Genomic DNA, 22,880 nt, shown 5'->3' on the forward strand with positions numbered 1-22,880 from the left:
ACTTATACTACTTATATTGTGTATATATACAATACTAGTTATAATATATACACAACATGAATACATGCACATCTTAAATGGATATAGAACATTTGAAAATAAACAAACTTATCTTGTGATAAATCTAAAAATACAAGTGTCATATTAAATCTATAATTGAATGCCCATATAAAAGCCAGGTCATTTGCATTTGCAATAAAAATTGAAATTACTATATCTAAAAATAAATTACTATATAGAAATTACTATATCTAACTGCATGCTTTCTTCCCTCAAAATTAATAAGTAACTAACTAATGTTTCCAGTAAATGGCAATGCTTATCGGTAGCGCCTATATTTAAAAACCTGTTAAGTAGAAATGTGTGAATATTGGTTAAAAAATATTGGTCAAACCTATTATCTGTCTATTTCTACTCACTTTTTATCAACAGTGCCACTCATAAAAACAATTTGTAGAGTATACGCATAAGACTTGCCAGTGCGTTGTTCCTTCAACCCAATTGTAAAACATGTTCCTGTGGTTATAGACATCACATTAGAAAAAGAAACTATGGAATGATGTGCATCAGTTAAAACAATGTGTCATGATGAACTTCATAACCCTCCAGGACAATGTAATTTAACGTTTATACTAATTACTCCAGTCATAATCCTTAGAGCTTTTTGCTCTTTAATATTTCCTTTTTATTTCTGCATTGAATAAATAGATTAATGAAGCCTGCTTTATCAGTATTACCCAGTGTATACATGGAGTGGATTATCCACTTTAATGAGTTGGTTGAATACATACATAGCACAAAGGTATGCATGCAAATTCTGCATTTTGGGATAAAATGCATAATAAAGGTCCTGTGATGAAATGAGATGAGTATCAAAACTAACATCCCCTTCACTTTAGATGCTAATGGAGCATGCAATGCCCCAGTGTATTCCTATGGAGGTGATTGTAAAGTGTTTCCTCTTAATTTAAGACCTTTCAATAGATTTAAATGACATTTTATTGACAAAACGCATCATTGGGCTACTACATTTATCCAATTTTTTGTTTCCTGCTGTCTATGATAAATAAATGTGGTTTATAGTGATTTCTCTGGCATGTTATTCGTCTTTGCGAATGTTTGCTCAAACGTGATTTTGAGAGTTTTTTGGCCTTGTGAAGAGGCCTGGCTAAGAACAAAGCTCTTGTAACGTTATTGTGCATGTAAGCGAGAGAAGGAGAAACCATTAGTATCAGTCTTAGCATTTAGCAAATACTGTGTCGCGCATGTTGTGATGCGAAAGTGGAGTCAAGGCTATCGTGCGCTCAGGTCTAGAGAGGAGAGTGTATCATTGTATTCTTTTGAGCTTTCCCTTCATGAGGCTGTCCTCTCAGCCTCTCAAATGACGGCACGATGTTATGTTTTCAAAGATCTTGATGTGCTTCAGTTGATCTTTCGACTAACCCATTGTGATTTTTGTAAAAGGAGAGACCTTGTTACATTCTGTTTCTAAGGTGGACTAGAATATATGCTAGAGGAACCATTATTGCTGTTACGGAGCAAACAAATAGCTGAAATATTGAGAACATGCTCCTCATAAATGGTCTCAAGAGCAAACACCTATAGATGTTGCCAACAATACTCTGTAATCAGCTGCTGTTTGGGTGTGTTTGGTGTTTTGAAGAGCCCTGGCGAATAAACTGGGGGGGAAGATGATGACGGAGCAGAGGGTTGTATGGGGGGGAGGCTGTTTCAGCCGCTCTGAAGAGGACTTTGCCCGGATGGATTGTGCTCGACAGAATGTCATGGATATAATTCACACAGGCAGCTTAATCAGGGTGTTTCCAGGAAACAACCTGCCAAAGAGAGGCAGCGATTGTTTAGTGGCCCCTGACCCCAGGGCCCATTATAGATTGTCATAAATTCTTTTTGGCCATTTTATATGGTGGGGGTTTTAGGATTTGGGTTTAGTTTTTGCAGAAGCTATTCTATAAGGGCCACCCAGTGCTTAATACGTCAGTGTGAGAGATATGGATTCGCTAGAACAAAATGAGCCACAAACAATATTTCACATTTCTGCAGCCATCCAATGCCAGACAAAAGTCTCTCATTTAAAACCTAAGAACAATGTTTTTTAAAGACTAAATATTCATTTATTTATTAAAATATTTAATACATATTTAATATTTATTAATGTTTTTGTACTTGATGCAATATGTTTTTAATATACTTAAATGCAATACAAAATCAGAATTTACTCTAATTTCATTTTTGGTACACATTCCTGGATGATTACTGTGGATCAGTGCATGACATTCAGAAAAAAAAGAGGAAAAGAAAAAAAAAAAATATATATATATATATATATATATATATATATATATATATATATATATATATATATATATATATATATATATATATATATTAAAATGGCTTTAATTACATGCTCCACATCTGAAATGCTTTTCTGTTTTCACCTTGACCATGTGGGCTATTGGATAATGTTAAACAATAGCCAAATAGCTATTTGGGCATTGTCTTAGGTTAATATTATAGATAATGCAACCTTTATAAATCTTGTCAGTAATTAACACAATAATTTAAAGTCAGTTATTATAATTAAAGGATTAGTTCACTTTCAAATGATTGTTACCCCAATTAAATTACCCCAAGATTTACTCACCCTCAAGCCATCTTAGGTGTATATGACTTTCTTTTTTCTGACTAACACAATCAGAGATTTATTAATAAATATCCTGATGCATCCAAGCTTTATAATGGCAGTGAGCGGGACCAACGAGTATGAGCTGAAGAAAGTGCCTCCATCCACATGCATCCATCATAAACGTACTTCACAGGCTTTGGGGGTTAATAAAGGCCTTCTGAAGTGAAGTGATGCATTTGTGTAAAAAAAAAAAAAAAAAAAATCCACATTTAACAAGTTATGAAGTAAAATATCCTAGCTTCCACCAGACAACCTTCTGTATTCAACTTACAAAAAAAAAAAAAAAAAAAAAAAAACGGAACTGGCATCGCATCCGTTAAGCTTTTTCCGTAAGTTGAATAGGGAAGGCGTAGGACGTAGCGTAAGTTTTTGAAAAGCGAGAGTTTTACACTTTCTTCATAAGTTGAATACGGAAGGCAGTCTGGCGGAAGCTAGATATTTTACTTTATAACTTGTTAAATATGGATTTTTTTTTTTTTTTACACAAACGCATCGCTTCACTTCAGAAGGCCTTCATAAACGTGTGGAGTACGTTTATGATGGATGTGGATGGAGGCACTTTCTTCAGCTTCATACTTATTGGTATCGCTCACTGCCATTATAAAGCTTGGATGTGTCAGGATATTTATTAATATATCTCTGATTATGTTCATCAGAAAGAAGAAGTCATATACACCTAGGATGGCTTGAGGGTGAGTAAAGCTTGGGGCAATTTTCATTCGAAAGTGAACTAATCCTTTAATGTGAATGCATTAAAAGCAAATTAAGGTAGATATGAAAAAGGAAAGGTCGAGGGTGAACTTAACCTTCAGCCTCCCCATCCTGGTTCTAAATTTCCCTCATAAGTGGGTGCTGGAGGTTTTTCAGGACGAAAGTATTCCTCCATGATACACTGCAAACTCACTTTCAGGTCTGGCACCATTCTGAAATTAAATGTTCACTGTGATCATGTCAATTCCCAGTGGATAATACCAAGTCCCACCCTATATTTTAAATTTCACATCCTATTTGACTCACAAGTAAAACTGGCTATAAATGTAGTTTCTTGTTAATTTTAATCTCAGTAACATTAATGCAAGAGGAAAGACACCATAAGTTAATAAGGCTATATACAATAACAGTAAATATTCAATAGAAACCAATCATTTAACTTCTTGTTCTTGGAAATTTCTCCAGGCTCTCCATGGAAGGATTTTGTCATCTTCTGGACAGCATTGAGCGCCGTCTCAGTGCTAAAGACGTGAACCTCTACAGAAGCGCAGTCAATGAGCAGAAACTCAGTGATATCATCAGGTCAGAGAAGGAAGATGTTTTGTTCCCCTGCTTGAGTCTGCTACCTCTCATGGTGGTGTAGTGTTCACAGATTCAGTGGAAATTGCATTATCCTGCTTTTAAGGGCTCTCGCTATAAATTAAGTGCCATTACTTTGGCACCAACAACACTCTAGCAATAAATCTTGGTTTCTAAGGGGTTTTGAATCACGGTGAATTGTTATAGTAACCATTTTGCAAAGGCGTACATGCGTGGCAGTTTATTGCTCTCTGTGTTTATTTGTGTAGATTGAAAGAAGTGGAGAATACTTGTACTAATATAAAAGTGTTCTTAGTAATACTGCATTAATAGTGAGGTTTTTAAAGGAAGCTGAAATGTGTGTGCCTGCACTCCACATATTCTCATTTTTAGCCTGTTTCTTCATGTATTCCCCAGTATATGTGGTCAGTGTGGGCGTCTGGATGGTGTGGAATTGCATGCGTGTGGTGCTGTGGTTCTGCAGCAGCTGCCCCTGCTGTCCTACAGTCTGTCTCCTGGATGCCTGTTACCCAGTGATCTGATCAACACACACTGGTCATCAGCTACAAAGCCAGAACACATCAGGTATAGTGCTTTACTGTTCTCTGGAGTCATAGCATCTATTCAGGTTGTTTCACTGTTATTTATGTACGGTATACTGTAGCAAGAGATTCTTTGAATAATTTCGGCAGCAAATACTGGCAGCTTTAAATTTAATTTAAAAAAATTAAAAAGTATTTTTATTTGCATGCAGATTTTTCAGTTCATGTCCACTTTATTATCTTCATACTATCATAAATAGCTAAGATCATGGAAATTATGTTCCTGTGTTAAATTTGTTTGTCCTGGCTTTGGCTTGTAGGTTGTGTCTGTCAGCTGAAAGCGCTCTGCTGTGGGATTGCTGTTTCAGACACTTCCTTCAGCTTCAACGACAGAAAATCCTCAGCACTGACCACATCATCCAGCTTTTTACTCCACTCCTGGTGCCAAACAATGCCACCTACACTGACAAGGTATCACTCTCACCTGCTCTCTCCCAAACTCAGCACAGATGTTTTTAATACTGCATGTAATTTAATGTTTTTATTTTAATATAAAATATACACACACACAAACTATTTTGGGAGTGTAGAGAGATCAACTCAATTCTGTCATTCGGAGTGCTACATGGGAGAGGGCGGAGCTAAAGAGCTATTTTGGCAGTGTTGCTTTTTTCGACTCTCTCTTATTGGTGTAATTGTCTGTACAGCATCATAAGTAATCTAGTTTTTGAACCAGGAATTCCACTGTTAAACACAGTTATTTTAAAAAATAAGATGAAAAATTGCGGGCTGATGGCTAATACCAAGCAAATACCATGGATTAACAACCTTGTCACAGTAGGGCTTATCATTCAAAATCAGTTTCCCTATGGAGAAAATGAATGGAGATTTTACTTCCGGGACCCGACTGTTGCACTCTATTGAGCCCATTTCATTATATAATGTATGGAACTTCCATTATGAAGTTCCAACATGATACTGATAACAGGGCTGTGATTATGAGGATTACACTAATTTTAGTGCAACCAGTGTTAGGCGTGAATGTCACAACAAACCTTAAAAAATCGATTGCTTGATTGATTGATTTATATTTATTTATTATATATATTATTATATATTTTTATTATTTAATGATTCATAATCTATATTTATAGTGGGATACCATTCTTCTAGAAAAAAAATATTCTTTAATGTATTAAACTGGAAATTTACTTTAGCAGTGCTGTAACTGCTCTTAAAGGTTCATTATTTTCCATAAAACCACTTTTTAATGTTTGGTGGTGTATATGGAGACATTATCATCCTGGAATATGGAATAATTATGAGGAAAGAATGTAGAATGTGATGCACCTGGTCCAGTAAAATGACCTCATCCTGTAAATGTAGATGGGCTTCGAAAATGGACTTTCCTAGTGGCAGCCCTGCCATAAATTCCAGCTTTATAAAGTTCTCTACTTTTTTGTTAAAATGAGGTCATGGGGGTGGTGATACTCTCCTGTTGTTATTAGACTGTGTTATGTGGCATTTGGCCTGTAAGCTGTAAATCTGTTGCTAGGGTATGATAATATTTGACATCTGACCTCCATTCCTTGTCATTATTTGTGATACGTTTTTTCGTCACACCCCAGTTTTGTTTTGTTTTTTGTCAGTTTTGAGTTGAGAGCAGAGCTTTAAGGAAGGATAATGGTTTTAATTTTAATTTTTCCTGGTTTAATTCAGTCAGTGGATTCCATCATGTAGTTCATTGCGTGTGATATCATCCCTCTGATCTTCTATTGTTTTTATGTAAAAAACTGCAGGTTTCTTAATCTTTAGATTTTTGCTGGAAATGTTTTGATTTCTGGAGATTTGCAAAATTCAAATAAACGTGAAATGTACTCAGTAGTACTGCCAAAATGTATAATGAACAAACACTGGGTGCTGATTTTACATGGGGAATTTTCTGCCAATTCAAATTTTAAAAACAACTAAGAAATAAAATCACACATCTTGTCAGTTGGAATTTGGATACGGTAAACAATCATCAGAATCTGAATGGCATGGTCTAATGATAATGGGAAAACCTGGGAATATTAGGGATTTTTAAAATATTTTTCTAAACAGTCCATGTAATTTTTTAAAGTTTTCTTAGGCTAGAAATTACGAATCCTCAGTGTATGTCTATAAAACGTTTTTAAGAAGAAATCATGAATGACTGCAAAAGTAATGGAAAATTCAAAAGGTGTGAGAACCCTGAAATGAAGATAAGTCGTCTTTTTGTCATGCAGGCAGGAGAGCTGTTGAAGAGGCTTCTGACCCACGAATTTGAGACCCATCAGCCGTCAGAAAGTGAACTCTCATCTTCTTGCAGCCTGCCCTCCCTTCTGAATGACAGTGTGGAAATCAAGCCCGCCAGGCCTTCCAAAAAAAATTTCCTAAGCGTTGGAACACAAGGTAATACGCTTGCTTGACATTTCAGCTGGCATTTGCTAATTCCGCTTATCGCAAATATCTGTTTTTCCGGGTTCAGATGAATAGTCTGTAATCCACGTATTACTGAGCAGTTTAAACACACAGATGTTAAGAGCCGTGCTCGGCCAGACAGAAAAGATCAATGAGAGAAACTGAGAGGGACGCCCCAAAAAACGCCAGGCAAAACACATTAATGGCTCATTTTCAGCGCAAAGCAGAGAAACGTCAGCTCGGTGGCTCCGTTCTGACGAAGGAAGAGGGGACCTTGAGTACTCGCAGGATGCCAGCGCTCTGACCCTCATGAGAATACACTTTTGCCCAAATCTCATTTCTGACAAAGCCAGCCAGCCTTCATTCTCCCTTTAAACCTGTCTCAATCAGTCCTGCTGTTCAGATTCGAAAAGCTCCCCACCCCCACCCCCCTTCCCAGATCTCTCTCTCTTTCTTTTCTTTTCTTTTCTTTTCTCCTCTGTCTCACTCTTCCACCATCTCTCTGAGCTGCGCTTTCCTTCTCTTTTCTTTGTTTCAGGAATTCAAAGTGCTGAAGAGGACAGTGCCGACCAAAGCCCAGTGGAAAGTATTCCTATTAGAGGTAAAAAGGCAGATCGAAGAAGCGCCCGTTCGGGAGTTCTTCTGTGTCTGTTTTGTCTTTCTCCTCACGCAGTAGATAATGGGGGTCCCTTTTTTTCCCAACTGGATAGCTGTGAAAGGATGATCAAGGTGAATCAGAGGTCAAAGTCCCACCTGAAGAGTGGAACAGTTCCTCTAATTATCGGCAGAGAAAACAAACCCGTCTCTTTTCTTCTGCCCTAGGTATGGGTGAAACTGAGATTCTCAGAGCGCATAATGCGGAGGTTTAATTGTCCGCCGGCCGGGTTGGGGGTGCCGCACAAGATCTGTCATTGGTTCTCATTATCTGCTAAACAATGCCAGCCAGAGGCGGACTTGAAAAGACTGGATGTCAAGGCATCCTTTGAAAAGCCTCGGGTAGCAAGTCCCAGCGCCAGCTCAGAAATGTAAAACTATCCATTATTCCACTTGGCTATCTGATTTCAAACTGTGCCTTTCATGCACAGGGCTAGCCCAAGAGCGCCACGGAGAGAGAAGTCCAGCTTCTCACTGCAACTAATCAAAGGCATTATGGTAGTGGAAAACCGCCTCTGCTGTCCCTGGCTGCTTATGAGCTGTTTACAGGCGGCTAATGAAGACTGCATTGAGTTCTGTTGCCTTTCGTATTACATCACTTTGCAATCATCTGTGGAAACGTCGTCCAAACGTTGGCCTTCCGCCGTCCGTGTCAGTAAAACGCCGTCGCGCACAATAGTGTTTTATGTATATGGCGAACAAAAAGGAATTCTTTAGATGCTCTCTTATTTTTTTATTTTTTTATTTTTTACATGGCACTGATGCCTATATTTTGCAGTCATTACACCGAGAGAAACGAGCAACAAACAACATGTTTGTTGCAGCCATACTACAGATATCTGGATAACGAGATGCCGGAATGTATTTTGTCTTTGGGGGCATAACCACTTTGCAATTTGTTTGTCTGTTTGCTTTCAGCATTTAAAACTGACATATTTTTTTTCTTTTACACGGCACGTTTCTTTCTCTTCGCTCATTTTCAAAAAGTATTTTAAGCCTGAATGCTCGCTGGTTAAAGATCTCAATTTCGAAAGTTTTTAGAACATAAAAGACAGTGTTTTAAATGGAATCCTACAAGATGGTGCGGCAACACAAAAGCCGGCGGGTTCTTTCTTTTTTTTTGTAGACGGCAGCCTGTATGTGTGCGTCTGGATTAGATCAATAGTTTAGTGCTCACTCACTCTGTTTTTCACCTCCTCTCTTTGCTCATCAGAGGCCTTAAAGAGCTGATGTTGGTTCATCAAACATCAGGGCTCTGGAAAGTTGGAAGTTGAGGTCTTTAGCAAATATTTGACTAGCTGCTCTCGCATCTTGTTTTTTGTTTTTTCTGTCTCACTTTTCTATAGAGACCAAAGCATATCAGCTGCTTAAACAGTCTGTGGCACAAGAGAGGCACTGGGTGACTCGGAAGAGGAGGATTCGGAGCCGTCAGGTAACGGGGAATAATAGCAAAAATTCTAAAGTTTGACAAACAGTACGGATTGTTTGTTTGCAAAGAAACGTTTAAATATTTTATATAAAATAGATTTGGTTGAACCTTTTTTAAATTCTTCTTAATATCACTATACTTGAATGTAATGTAACTGTTAAAATTAATTATTTGACAGGAGAGTTTACAGGTTGTGTGTTTGTAAATAATTATTTTTAGATGGCCCAATCTCAGGAAACTGTGTTTGTTGTGCCCAAAGTTTCAAGTTCACCCCCCCCCCACCTCAGGCCCAAAGTACCAGGGTCATAAATGCCATAGACATTTGGGGGCAACCATAAAATAATGTTTTTTGTGTTTATTTAAACAGCAGCAACTGTTACCTCTAATTTTAAATCCAATTTTAATTGTAAAAACAAAACAAAAAAAAGTTTAAATAAATAGCCCATTACCCTCCACATTCTAGTTGTTTTGTGCAATATATATATATATATATATATATATATATATATATATATATATATATATATATATATATATAAATATAAAATATTTTTATATACATTATGATTACACTGATCATACGAGTGAACAACACTGTGTACACGTGCATACGCTGGAGTATAAATGTTTGATAATAACGCACCCTTTTCCTTCTCTTTTTATTTAAATTATTAATTTGTTATGCAAAGACATCAAGAAATTGAAGAGGTCTGAGGTGCTCCGGGACTCTGTAACACAAAATAGCCAGTAAGTACTCAAAAAATTATATTTTTATTTCCATTTGTCCTCTTTTAATAAAAAAGCAGTGTGTGTTTGTCCTTGAAACACTCTTAGCATCATTAACACAAGTTCACGTGGGAGGCATCAGTCAAGCTGTATTTCCATTCAGGGCTTCCTCTCTCATCATCGGCATTATTTGATTGCTTCAGTAAATCAGGACTTTGAATGATGAAAAAGGATCTTGAGGGTACATTGTTTAGGTTTTCACATCAACACAAGTTCACACAATCAGCTAAGACACGCAGCCCTCCCAGCAGTGCCTCTCCTCCATGAATCCATTAGGGCAGGTAATGGATGGGTAAACCTTGTGAAGAGTAATCGTCTCTGATTTCACATGCTTTTCAGAGCATCACGCTGACACGAGGGTCGAAAGTCTCTCTCCCTGTCTCTCCGTCTTTTTTTTTTTTTTTTCTCTCTCTCTTCTGCCCAGTCTTTATGCCCACTCTTTGCCCGCCTCCCCTCGCGCTCTCTCAGCTAGTTTACACTATTTGCAGAGGAAAGTGTATAATGATTGCACTCTGACAGAGCTCTCTGATGGATGCCACAGTCTGCCCAATGAATGGCCTCATTAATAAACATAAGCCGTCTCTAGTGCGAGATGCTTTTGGATCATCCCAGAACCTCGTAGTCACACAGAGCTCCTGAGAGAACCCTGCCGGAGACCCTCTATCAGGTTAGAGGTTGTTTAAAGCTCACAGCGAAGATGATGGTTAGCATTGCAGCATTTGCTTTGCTTTCAGGTAAAACATGTATTTATTTATTTTTTTATTATTATTTTGCCGTGTTGAAGAATTCCTCTTGCCAGTCACTTCTTGCGCTTTATTGCCTCTACAAGTACCCTGCACTCGAGCACCAGTAGAACACTACATGTGCTGTTCCCCCGTCCTCCTCTCTCCTCTCTCGCTCTCTCTTCTCCGTCACTTACTGCTGTCATTCTGTCACTGAGCCGATGGGCACATTAAAAGACCCTCTGGTTCGGACCAAAACTCACAAAAAATAGTAATAAAGCGAAATAAAATAAATCAAGTGCCTCTCTTTCTTAGCCATAATTATGATTTTGCGCTTAAGCCGGGACCGTAGCTGAAGAATCAGAGTTTAAAGCAGGCGCTTTGGTGCAAAAAATGCATTTATGGGCCTTTGTGCGCCTCCTCATTATGTGTGAGGCTGATTCATTAAGTAATTGGTTTGCAGTTGTTTACATGAGTATTAAGGCCCCCTATTCAGCAGTCTTTGAGAGATACATTGTGCAAATGTTGCATGTTATGAATGCCCAATGAGAGGCGGGGGGCCAGGCCTATTGGCCAAACACCGCGCTGGGCTGAAAAGACCAGAGAAAAGCGTCAGGCGCTGCTTTGCATAGCAATGACTCGCCCATAATAAGCTTTCCAGATTAAATACATGCAGTCCATACAAGATGCAAAGAGATACTCTTAACACATTTATGTGTGTTCATTTCACTATTATAGCACTGAAGAGAATTGGGGTCTTTCATACCCACCCCCGTTTTTTTTTTTTTTTTTCTTTCCTTAATTCCCTTCACTGTGCACTCCTCTCGTCAGCGTGCCATTTTTACTGCTAAATACTTTTATGGAACACACAGCGTTTTATTGTATTATAATTCAGAGGCTGTGCAGACGGTATTTGTTACGCCTGTGTGCTGCAGTGATTCAGGAAGGGGAGAGCCGCAATAAGCAGCTGCACTCCATGTAAAGACCTCTTGTTCCTGCGCTTTGTTTAAGGCTGCATGCCACAGCTTCCTCCTCTTCAGCGGCTATTGTGTCCTCTGCTACTGCAGGCATGTAGCGCAGATCTCGCCTGCTCGCCGGATCTTGGTGTCCCGCTCTGTTGCTTTATGAAAAATAACAGGTTAGGAGTAGTAACAGGTTAGCGCAACATCTTCACCAACATTTCTCACATCATCATTGATGAAACAGTTGTGCTTGTGTAACTGCAGTGGGAGGTTAATATGTAAAGGAAGCAGTTTTTTATATATATAGACTTTGAGTTTTCCCAGTTTAACAAATTTGAGATACTATTATAGTATTTTGTATAATAAATTTATTTACTTCAGTTTTAGTTATTATAGTACATCAAGTTAAACTGAAAGAAAATGAGAAATGTTACCTTGATTTTTTTTTGTTTTAGTTATAGTTAACTAAAATATCCCTGTTCCGTGTGTCTTCAGTTGTCTTCAGTGAATGAATGTGTGGGGTGGTGGGTGGGACGGGGTAGCACTAAACAGCAGTAGCCAGTGGGGGTCACTCTCTTTCTTTGTGCCTCTCTTCATCCACCTGCTTTGTCTAACAAAAAAAAAAAAAGAATATCCTCTGTACACATACCAACATTTATTTCACTGAGCCAATTTTTTTTTTTTTCTTAACCAAGAAGAGGTCTTCATTTTTTTTCTAAACTAAAATAATACAGTAGTGGGGGGGTGCTGTAACCCAGTTCACTTGAGGTGGTGTCTGTGTGTAGCACATTTAAAAAGAAAAGCCCCCTGCCCGTCCTCCTGCAGTTCTGGTTGTTGGCCAGCAGAGGGCACTCATATTTAGGCCAGCTGTGTGGTAGCGACAGTGGCAGCTGGTGGCACGTAGAGGGCGCTCTCTCTGCCTCTCTGAATCATTACCTCACTCCAGAGCTCTTGGCTCTTACAGGGGTCTAATCAATGGTAAATCAGTGCTGCTGTGGGTCACAGCTGGGACGGGTGTAGGAGGTGCTACTGTTACCTTGCACAAACACTGATCCAAAGAGCATGTTTTATTAGCATAGCTGTGGAGGCGTATAGATGTTTATATTCATATGCTATATTCTTATGATAGGTATAGATCCTTTATACTCGTACACTTTGGTGTAGAAACAATTTTTACTCAGAAATTGCTAGTAAATTTGGCAAATGATTACAAATAATAAGCAGGTAACAAATTGAGTTAAACATGAAATTTTAAAAAGTGGAAAGACTGGGATAGTATTTTCTTGTGAAATGTACTTCAATAATCAGTTTTATGTAGAACTTTCAAAAAATCACAATTCATTTTCTATTTTCATTATTTAATTATAAGTGAATATCTGTAATATTTGACATGACATTTGACATGCTTTTTTTCTTTAAGGAAAACTGAAATAATTTTCTTGTAAAATGTATTCCAGAAATCTTTGTTTTATTTACAACTTCGAAAAATATATAAAATATATAATCTAAATCTATATATATATATATATATATATATATATATATATATATATATATATATATATATTTATTTATATATTTATTTATATACGCATATATATATATATATATATATATATATATATATATATATATATATATATATATATATAGATTAATCTAACATAAAAGTTTATTTAATATATGTCTGTGTATATATGTATGTACACACAAGACACACATACAGTATATAATATATATAAATATAATAATATATATATATACACACATATATTATGTAAACACTTTTATGTTAGATGCGATTAATCATGATTAATCGATTAGACACAATGAATCAATTTGACTGCAATTCGCATTGTGCCTAACAACGCCCTTCAGCCGTGACTTATACACGATACAGCACAGCCTCTCATACCTTATTGCTTTTATAAAACTGTTACAACACAATACAAATATTAAAGCCAAAAATATGTATCGATGCAACTTTCATGAAGTAAACTTTCACTAAAAGCCTTCCTTCCACCAGAAAAAATAGTCCCTGACTGTGAACAGCAACTGAAGTTACATTATTACGCCATTAGATGGCAGCAAAAACTGTCTTTATGAGTGCGAAGACTTTTACATTGAAAAGACTGAATTGTTGTGAATACAGAACAAGACACAACTGACAAATGCTTTGACTAGTGCTGTCAGTCATGGGAAACCCCTTAACTGTTAAAAGGACAGGATAATACATCGGACATCTAAACAGATTTTTTATTATGAACATAAGACTGACCTGAAGGAAAATGCTAAATCTGAATGCAGGTAATAAATTCGCTCACTCGATCTCTTTCTCACATGACTCTTCTAGTTCTACATAATACAGTAAGCTTCAATGAACAATATCAATTGAGAGCATACAGTTTACGTTGCTAAGAGTGGTTGCTAAGGGTTTTGTGTAGTGATACACAGAACCGTTGGGTGAAGCGGTCATAGTCGTGTTTTATCATGAATAAAACACAGCTATTGACTAATCAGAATCAAGGACATGAACTAACCGTTATATATTATATTATATTATATTATATTATATTATATTATATTATATTATATTATATTATATTAGTGCTGTCAAAACGATTAATCACGTCTAATTGAATAATCAAGTCAAGTCACCTTTATTTATATAGCGCTTTTTACAATGCAGCTTTACAGTGATAACTGGTATAGAATTTTGGCTGCACAACAGCTCTTAAAGAAAATGGTGTCCATATCCAATCATGATAAATCGCATAGAACGTGTGTGTGTGTGTGTGTGTGTGTGTGTATATATGTGTGTGTGTTTGTGTGCAATATTTTTTTATTTAATTTTCTTCCTTTATTGTATTTAATAAATATGAGTGAATATTTGTAATTTTTGACATGACTAAGATATTTTTTTTCCCCTTTATAAACAGAATATTTCAAAAGGAATGATATTACAATGATACACTTTCATCAAAACTAATAGCAGAGCTGTAATCACAGGTATTATGAAAATAACTTTGCCCAGACAACAAATGTAGACTAACCGCAGTCTATTTACATGAAGCGTATTGCTGCATAGGATGCCGAGAGACGTCTTTTATTCATAGCTCAGATATCATAACAACAACCCACACACCCCATATATTAATGTATCAAATGCTTGCCTAAAAACGCACAGGGGCACTTTTCATCAAATATCACAAATACATCCAAATGCTGAAAACAACACGGAACAGAGGGAGAGCGGAAAAAAGTAAACGTTGGAGCGGAGGGAAATAGAGAGAGGTTGCCGTCAAAGCAGTAATTTGCATCATTTTACACATTACATTCACCTCTGTGTATGAGACGCAGCCAAACAGTGGCCAGCCCTGTCTTACATATTCAGATTCGTTGCCTCAATTAAGTGAACCTCAGTGCAAGATGAACTGGCATAAATGTTTATGGAAATGGAATATTAGATTGGAGGGTCAGTGGCATTCATAGCTCTCTGTGATAATAGTGTCTTGAAATCAGACTCGTCACTGTCTGAAGTGGCCCAGCGGATAGAGCATTCCCATGGCAAGCAAGTTATATAAAAGAATAGCCCTATTTACCCACCCAAACATGTATTTATTATTGAGCTCATCATGACTAAAGGGGGGAAAAGCCCTCAAATTTTGCTTTAGTGTTCGACGTTTGTAAAAGAGAAAGGCCTCCCATGTTTTCAGCTTTCAATTTGATCAGAGAAATGGAGATGGAAAATTGGACACAAGATGTTTGTTTGTTAGTTTATTCATTTTTGCAGACAGTTTAGTATTTAAATTTACATAAATCCTGAGAAGCATTTTTTTAAGCATAATTATTTGAGTAATGTCTTTTATGTCAAACTCTGCAGCAATTCTTCTACTTTCAGTATGTATATACCAGGACATGTCAAAACTTTTTTTTTGTACATTTATTTATTTATTGGAAGAAGTTAACACTTTTATTTAGAAAGGATGCATTCAGTTGATCAAAAGGGACAGTAAAGCATTTATAATGATACAAATGATTTCTGTTTTAAATAAATTGTGACCCTGGACCACAAAACCAAAATAAGTCGCACAGTATATTTGTAGCAATAGCCAACAATACATTGTATGGATCAAAATGATCAATTTTTCTTTTATGCCAAAAATCATTAGGATATTAGGTAAAGATCATGTTCCATGTAGATATTTTGTAAATTTCCTAAAGTAAATATATCAAAAATGTATTTTTGTGAGTGGATATGCATTGCTAAGGACTTCATTTGGACAACTTTAAAGGCGATTTTCTCAATATTTTGATTTTTTTTTTTTGCACCCTCCGATTCCAGATTTTCATATTTTGTATCTCGAACAAATATCGTTCTATCCTAACAAACCATACATCAATGGAAAGTTTGTTTATTCAGTTTTATTCAGATGATGTATGTATAAATCTCAATTTAAAAAAATTGACCCTTATGACTGGTTTTGTGGTCCAGGGTCACAATTATTTAGAAATTTTAATTCTGAAAAAAAATAAATAAATAAATATATATTCTTATATATATTCTATATTCCTGATTTCCACAAAAATATGAAGCATGACTGGAGTAATGATGATGAAAATCCACCTTTGATCACAGGAATACATTTTACAATATATATATTCAAATAGAAAAGAGTTATTTAAAATTGTAATAATATTTTATTTTATTATTATTATTATTATTATTATTATTATTACTGTGTTTTTGATGCTTGATGAGCATAAGAGACTTATTTCAAAATTATTTATAAAAAAAAAATGGTAGTTTATTCAAGGAATAATGTAGTCGGTTGATTTATTATGCAGCTGCTTACCAAATAAATAAATGGACATGAAATGTTGAGCTAAGTTATTTTATAATGCAAGAAGAATGAAATCTACTAAAATTATAATTGTCAGTCAGCATACAAATAATTCCTATTGAAAGTCGTAACTGAGCATTCCAGAGAATCATGCACCATGAACCCACTATACGCTAAAACATGTCTGATGCTCATCGTGAGTGTGTGTGTGTGTGTGTGTGTGTGTGTGTGTGTGTGTGTGTGTGTGTGTGTGTGTTTTTTTGTGACATATCAGGACACAAATTTGTATGATGACATGGGTATTACAAGGAGAGGGTACCCTGACTTATGAGGACATTACCCCATGTCCCCATTTTTCAAAAGGCTTTTTTTTTTTTTTTTTTTTGAGAAAATAAAAATGTATACAGTTTCCTGTGATGGCTAGGTTTAGGTTTGGGGTAGTATAGGGGGATAGAAAATACGGTTTGTACAGTTTAAAAACCATTACGCCTGTGGAATGTCCCTGCAATTCACACACAATTTTGTGTGTGTGTGTGTGCGTGTGTGTGCGTGTGTGTGCGTGTGTGTGCGTGTGTGTGCGTGTGTGCGCGTGTGTGCGTGTGTGTTTTGAATGTGCTGCCAAATATGCTCTGTCTATGCAACACAAATACCACACCGCCAAGCTCATGTGTTGATCATATTTAATAAAGGTTGTGCTCAGTCCATCATAAAAGTTTATTTTGAAGAAGAGAATGATTTCTGTGCCATTGTTGTGCTGTGCAAGATTGCTCCCTAAATAGTCCGTTTCATCACCTCGCCTGGGTTTTGCGTCTCCTATAGTCATCAAAGTAACCTTCGCGATTAGTGAAAAAGAATTCAGCCGCCAGTATCTGTTTCAGAAAGGTTTTTCATGGGTTTATTCCAGTCATGTCCCTTGACCCTGAGACTGAATACATCTCTGTGGTACTTTTTGTATCTGTCAACTGTAACTTTGATGCTCTGCCTTTCATAAGTTTGCTGTTTTATTCTTATCGAGCCAAAGGTGATTTATGTAACTTGTTCATTCTGACTCTGATCATAGCATCTGCATACATGCATCAATAGAATTTCTGAAATGTCGTGCCTTGTACAGAGATGTTCTGGAAACAAAAGAGCTAAGCTGAATTATGTGAGAGCCAACCTAATTGAGTTCAACTACATCTTTACAGATCTTTTGGTCAGTGTCAAGGTTGAGCGTACGTGACAGAATTTGCTGTCGGGTCGGCGGGGCACACGTGAATACACATACAATCGCTGTTTTATTTATTCATCCAAATCCATCAAAGGAAAATGAAATATTCTTACGCTTGCTCCCTGGAATCCTTTAAAGTACATCGATGTGAAAACCAAATCAATGATATGGATATATGAAGACACGGAGGGCGAGGATGAGGGTGAAGATGAAGACGTCATTGTTGAGGTCTGAATAGCCCTGTGCTGATGTAAATGAAGAAGGAAGCCTGTATGAAAAGTAGCGTGAGCTTTTGCATATGCATCATTGCAGATCAAAGGCTTGTCAGGGGTCATGCATTTACATAGAGATATCAGTGATGCTATGGGAACCCGGCAACCCAGCGCTCAGTCCAATTATGAATAGAGAGCCCTGACCGGGTCCTTCAGTGCCATTAGAAAGGAAGTCAAGGAAGTTTATTTGGCCAATCGCCCCTTCTGAGAACGGGCTTAGAGGGGAAATGATGTTCTTCAGGGTTTGGTTAGTACCTGACAAAGAAAAGACAATGTTTTTGGTAAGAGGTGATGGCTGCTGGGAGCATGTTGTTGTCTGTTGTGGCTGAACTGATGTTGACCAACTGATTATACACCATATCATTCATATATATATATATATATATATATATATTACAGAGATTTAAATTATTTTTGTGCATTCTCATTTTGTAAAATAAAATGTTGTTCATAATTACAAACAAGTCAGAAAATGTGTAGTCTCACAATCTCTTGTTTTTCATTTCTCACAGGATGAGTGCAAAAAGTAAAGCTTTCTCTGCTGTCCAGTCAAAGGGTAAGGCCACTGTACAAATTACTAAAGCATGTTAGAAATGTGTACAGCTGCCAGCAAATCCTGTGGATATTTATCCTTTATTTTTATGCTTATGTTGATTACATTCAGATTGTACTTAATTACTACTTAGATTTACTGTACTACTAAAATTTTGTGAATTTTTGGGGTTGAATATGTTTTCAGCATCATTACTCCAGTCTTCAGTGTCACATGATCCTTCGAAATCATTCTAATTTGCTGATTTGCTGCTCAGTTATCAATTATTTTTAGTGCCCATTTTTTAATAGTGGTTCTTGCCACTATTAAACGTTTGCTGCGTAATGTTTTTTTTTTGTGGAAACTGTGATACATTTTTTTTCAGGGTTCGTTGGTGAACAGAAAGATAAAAACCAGTATTTATTTGATATAGAAATCTTTTGTAACATTATAAATGTCACTTTTACGTAATTTAATGCATCCTTGCTGAATAAAAGTATTTATTTCTTGTTTGTTTCTTTGTTTTATCTTCCATACCCCAAAACTTTTGAATGCTAGTGTATCATGGTTGCTTGATGTTTCTTGATTTCTGAAGGATCATGTGACACTGAAGACTGGAGTAATGATGCTGAAAATTCAGATTTGATCACAGGAATAAATGACATTTTACAATATATTGAAATATAACAAAACATTCTTTTCAGTCGTAATAATATTTCAGAATATTTTTGTTTTTACTGTATTTTTGATCAAGTACATGCAGCCTTCGTGAACATAAGAGACTTATTTTAAAACAAAAAAATCACAATTATTCCAGTATGTCGGTTTACCGTGTGTGTTTAGTTTTTTGTTTTTATTTGTTTTTTGCCTTAAAGGTTTATTTTTTTATTTTTTTATTTGTCCCAGTGTCTCTAGAATGATTTTACTTGGTTGCAGATCACGCTCATGCGCAAATTCATTACTTCCCCCTTACTGCAACAGAACGTTAATGGTGTGCGTATATATTTTTGATTGCAGCGTTTTGGGGAGAATCAGACGACAGCAATTCTGAGATCGAAATGGCCTTGCGTCCTCAGTCCCACAACACCAGCAGCCATGACTTTGATGATTTTTACGATTGACGTTTCTTTTTTCACAGTTCACACTGTAACATTTTTTTTCACCAATGAGCAGTTAATGTGTTTGAAAGAGATGCCTTTATGCGATCGCAAAACAAACAGAAATCTTCACCGAGGAATGAGTGCCACATTCCATGAAAACAAAAAAGAGCCATCCACTTTATTGTGGCCAAAGACTGTGAAGGGTTTTCAAAACATGTTGGTGTTAACCCTGCTTGAATCTCTTTAGCTGAACAACACTTGGACCTGGTTGAAATAGATTAAACTTGGTTTTTAAAGTGATTCCTTTGCACTGTGTTGAATATTACGCATTTTAGATTCTGCAGGTATCTGGCGGTGAGTTGGAGTGGAATGCTCTGAGTCAACTCCTATGAAAAGCCAGTGCACAATGGCCACTCTGCATGCTGCTGAAACACCTTTGAACTCACTCAAGTACCCATGGCCCATTTAGGAGGACAAAATGCATCGTGCTCATCTCAATATAGAAACAAACGCTCTCTGTATTTGCGGTGGTAGGAAAGCGTTTTCGTCAGCTGAACGCGACAGCGTCTCCCCGACTCTTTTACGCCGACGAGCAAAGCCCACTTAACAATTTCACTGTTTTCTAAATGTGCGCTTATTCATTTTCACACTGTATTCTTATTCCCTTCATGCTCTCCGGTTGCTTTTTAAACATTTCCTATCAGAAATAGACGTTACTGTACAAAATATGTGACGTGCTTGCATCGATTCATTGTTAAAAGTTTTCCTTTTTAATATGCCCCTCTAATGGTTATTTTTAGACTCAGAATGATAGTTAAAATTACGGATAATTATGATTAGGCATTGAAAAGAGCACTGATCAAACACAGCAATATCATTACAGTAATAACGGTTATTTTTCCAAAACAGCCAATCAGCGATAACGACCGTAACCCTTTTTCTAATGGACCTGAAAATAACATTACAAACTAAAATTGCTGTGCACGGATTTCCAGATCCGTTCCCCCAGCCATCAGTAATCTACATCGCCCGTGACAGGGGACTGTCATTTTGTCTGTGACTCCAAGTTCATTTGGTTTCATCATTGTGCTGGTATATTTAACATGCACACAGGCATGTTATCCTGTAATGATACAAAACCTGCGGCATTCTATCCATCAGTATGATTCCATTAGTTAGCTTTTAAGTAACTTTATGAGGCCGAACCCGCTAGAGTAGGACTCCACACTCATTAGCCGTAATGGCTGCAGCCAGCCTTGACCCGCACGCGTCGAAACGCGCCTGCATAATTTGGAGATTGCTAAAAAGCTCCCCTCACATAATATCTGTGTTAAGGATCATGTCAACAGATACTTGTGTGATGGAGGAAGCCGTGCGAGAGAGTTACAATGTGCTGGCCCGTAACAACGCGATAAACACTTTTTAAAGGAACTGTCTTCCGAGCAGCACAGCCCCCGGAAAAAAAGTAAAAAATGGAGTGTGACTTGTAAATGATGTCACGTCAAAACAGAGAGAGTGTTTTGTTTCAAAATAGACCATGCCAAGATTTCTTTTGCACAAATGTGTGTACTAAGCTTCTTTATAAGCGTGCATGAAGGTCTCCAGTGGGGAAGGTCATTGAAGCATTCAGATTCAGAGACATTCTCAATTTAAATGATCTGTCTGAATCTAATGGCGTATCGTGCCTGATTTCAAGGCTCAGTTTGGAAAATCCATTCATTTAACAAATAAAATGAGTCAAATCTACATGTTTAAATCTTTTATTATTTTATTAAGAAAGCCTGTGTTATTATCTAGCTATTGTCAGTGTAATGCATGGTATGTGTGCGACAATGTATGCCACAAAACTGCCTGCTTTGGCAGAATTTTATTTGTACTATTATGAATTTTTATGATTTTATTATTAATGATTGTATTATTATTAATTGTGATAATAATTGGTAACACTATTTTACAGTTACATCTTACATGTACTTATTCCAGTAATAACAGTAAATTATGCATAATTGCATGCAACTAACCCTAATCATAACCCTAACCTACGTTGTTAATTAATATTACTCAGTACTTAAATGTCTAATTACACTGTAACCCAATAATCTTATAATTTAAACAATCTAAAAGTGCTGGGTTAAAAACAACCCAAGTTGGTTTGAAAATGGACAAAACCAGCGATTGGGTTGTTTTAACCCAGCGGTTGGGTTACATGTTTGCCCAACGTGCTGGGTTGTTTTATTAAACTCAATTATTGTTTAAAAATTACTATATGGCTGGATTAAAATGAACCCAAAATATGCTGGAAATTAAAAATCAGACACAGAATTACTAGAGGCAACAATAATAAAAGATAAATGTATTATTTATTAATAAGCAATTTAATAAATGTTTATTGTTTTATTATTATTATTATTATTATACATTAAACTTATTGTGTTCATTTATTAAACATTTTAATTAATGTTATTTTCCAGCATACTTTTTGGGTTCATTTTAAGCTATCAGTACAGTAATTTTTAAACAATAGTTGAGTTAAATAAAACTACCTAGTAGGTTGGGCAAACATTTAACCCAGCCACTGGGTTGTTTTTAACCCAGTGTTTTTTAGAGTGTGTAATTAGCTGAAAATGATTAAAAACAATCTTTTTTTTTTTTTTTTTTTTTTTTTTTTTTTTTTCTGTATATACACACACTTTGCTGAACTCTTTCAAAAACATATTTTATCACATATTAATTTAGCTGTAAATGTTAACATGATTTTTGGTCAAGGTCTCAGTTATCATGCTGTTCCACTAATTTACATTTGTGAACAGTCAGCGGGTTTAACTGGAGCCTTTATTGGATATTATCATTTTAAGTGGCTAAATTGTTAGCATCACTGGGCACCTAAGCTAAACTTGTATTCTGCCGATGAACAATATATGCAGCGAAGGCCAGACATGTCTGGTTTTGTTTCTGGAACAATCTCAGACAATAAAAGAAAGGAAGACCTAGATGAAAGCAAGTAGGGAAGTTAAACACTCTCATTAACAATGATATGCCAGCATTGTGCTATTTGCATATTGCATGTTTGTGTAATTTATTCACGCTTATTCGACAAGTTGAAGTTTCAAGTGTGTCCCTTCCACTCTCCCCCTATCCACTTTTATTTTTATCAGGGAATAATGATTTAAAACAAGGTCATTTGATCTTCTGTTTCAATAGACCTTAATGAAATATTCATTTACTCGCCTGTGGTTTCTCTGACAGTGTTTCTGAGGATGTTCAGCGAAGACACAAAGGCCGAGCTTTTCATCATTCAAGCCCACGTTTCACGGTTGATTCATACAGATATAGATAATTAAACCTTATTTTACTTAGAAACATATAGTTTACCTAACATGAGCTTTTA

The 22,880-nt window shown here is 36.3% G+C and overlaps 1 protein-coding gene across 1 annotated transcript in view; it reads left to right on the forward strand.

Annotated features, from left to right (window-relative positions):
• Positions 1–19,792, forward strand: part of kiz (kizuna centrosomal protein) — a 30,379-nt gene extending 10,587 nt beyond the window's left edge. The window contains 10 exon segments of the mRNA XM_048190539.1: positions 3,884–4,000; positions 4,415–4,582; positions 4,860–5,010; positions 6,807–6,972; positions 7,520–7,582; positions 8,982–9,032; positions 9,035–9,067; positions 9,754–9,811; positions 18,373–18,416; positions 19,410–19,792. Of these exon segments, the coding sequence (XP_048046496.1) occupies positions 3,884–4,000; positions 4,415–4,582; positions 4,860–5,010; positions 6,807–6,972; positions 7,520–7,582; positions 8,982–9,032; positions 9,035–9,067; positions 9,754–9,811; positions 18,373–18,416; positions 19,410–19,513 (955 nt within the window). The 3' untranslated portion in view covers positions 19,514–19,792.
• The last annotated feature ends 3,088 nt before the right edge of the window (positions 19,793–22,880 follow it).

Source organism: Megalobrama amblycephala, linkage group LG5 (genome assembly GCF_018812025.1).
Source record: "Megalobrama amblycephala isolate DHTTF-2021 linkage group LG5, ASM1881202v1, whole genome shotgun sequence".
NCBI lineage: Eukaryota > Metazoa > Chordata > Actinopteri > Cypriniformes > Xenocyprididae > Megalobrama > Megalobrama amblycephala.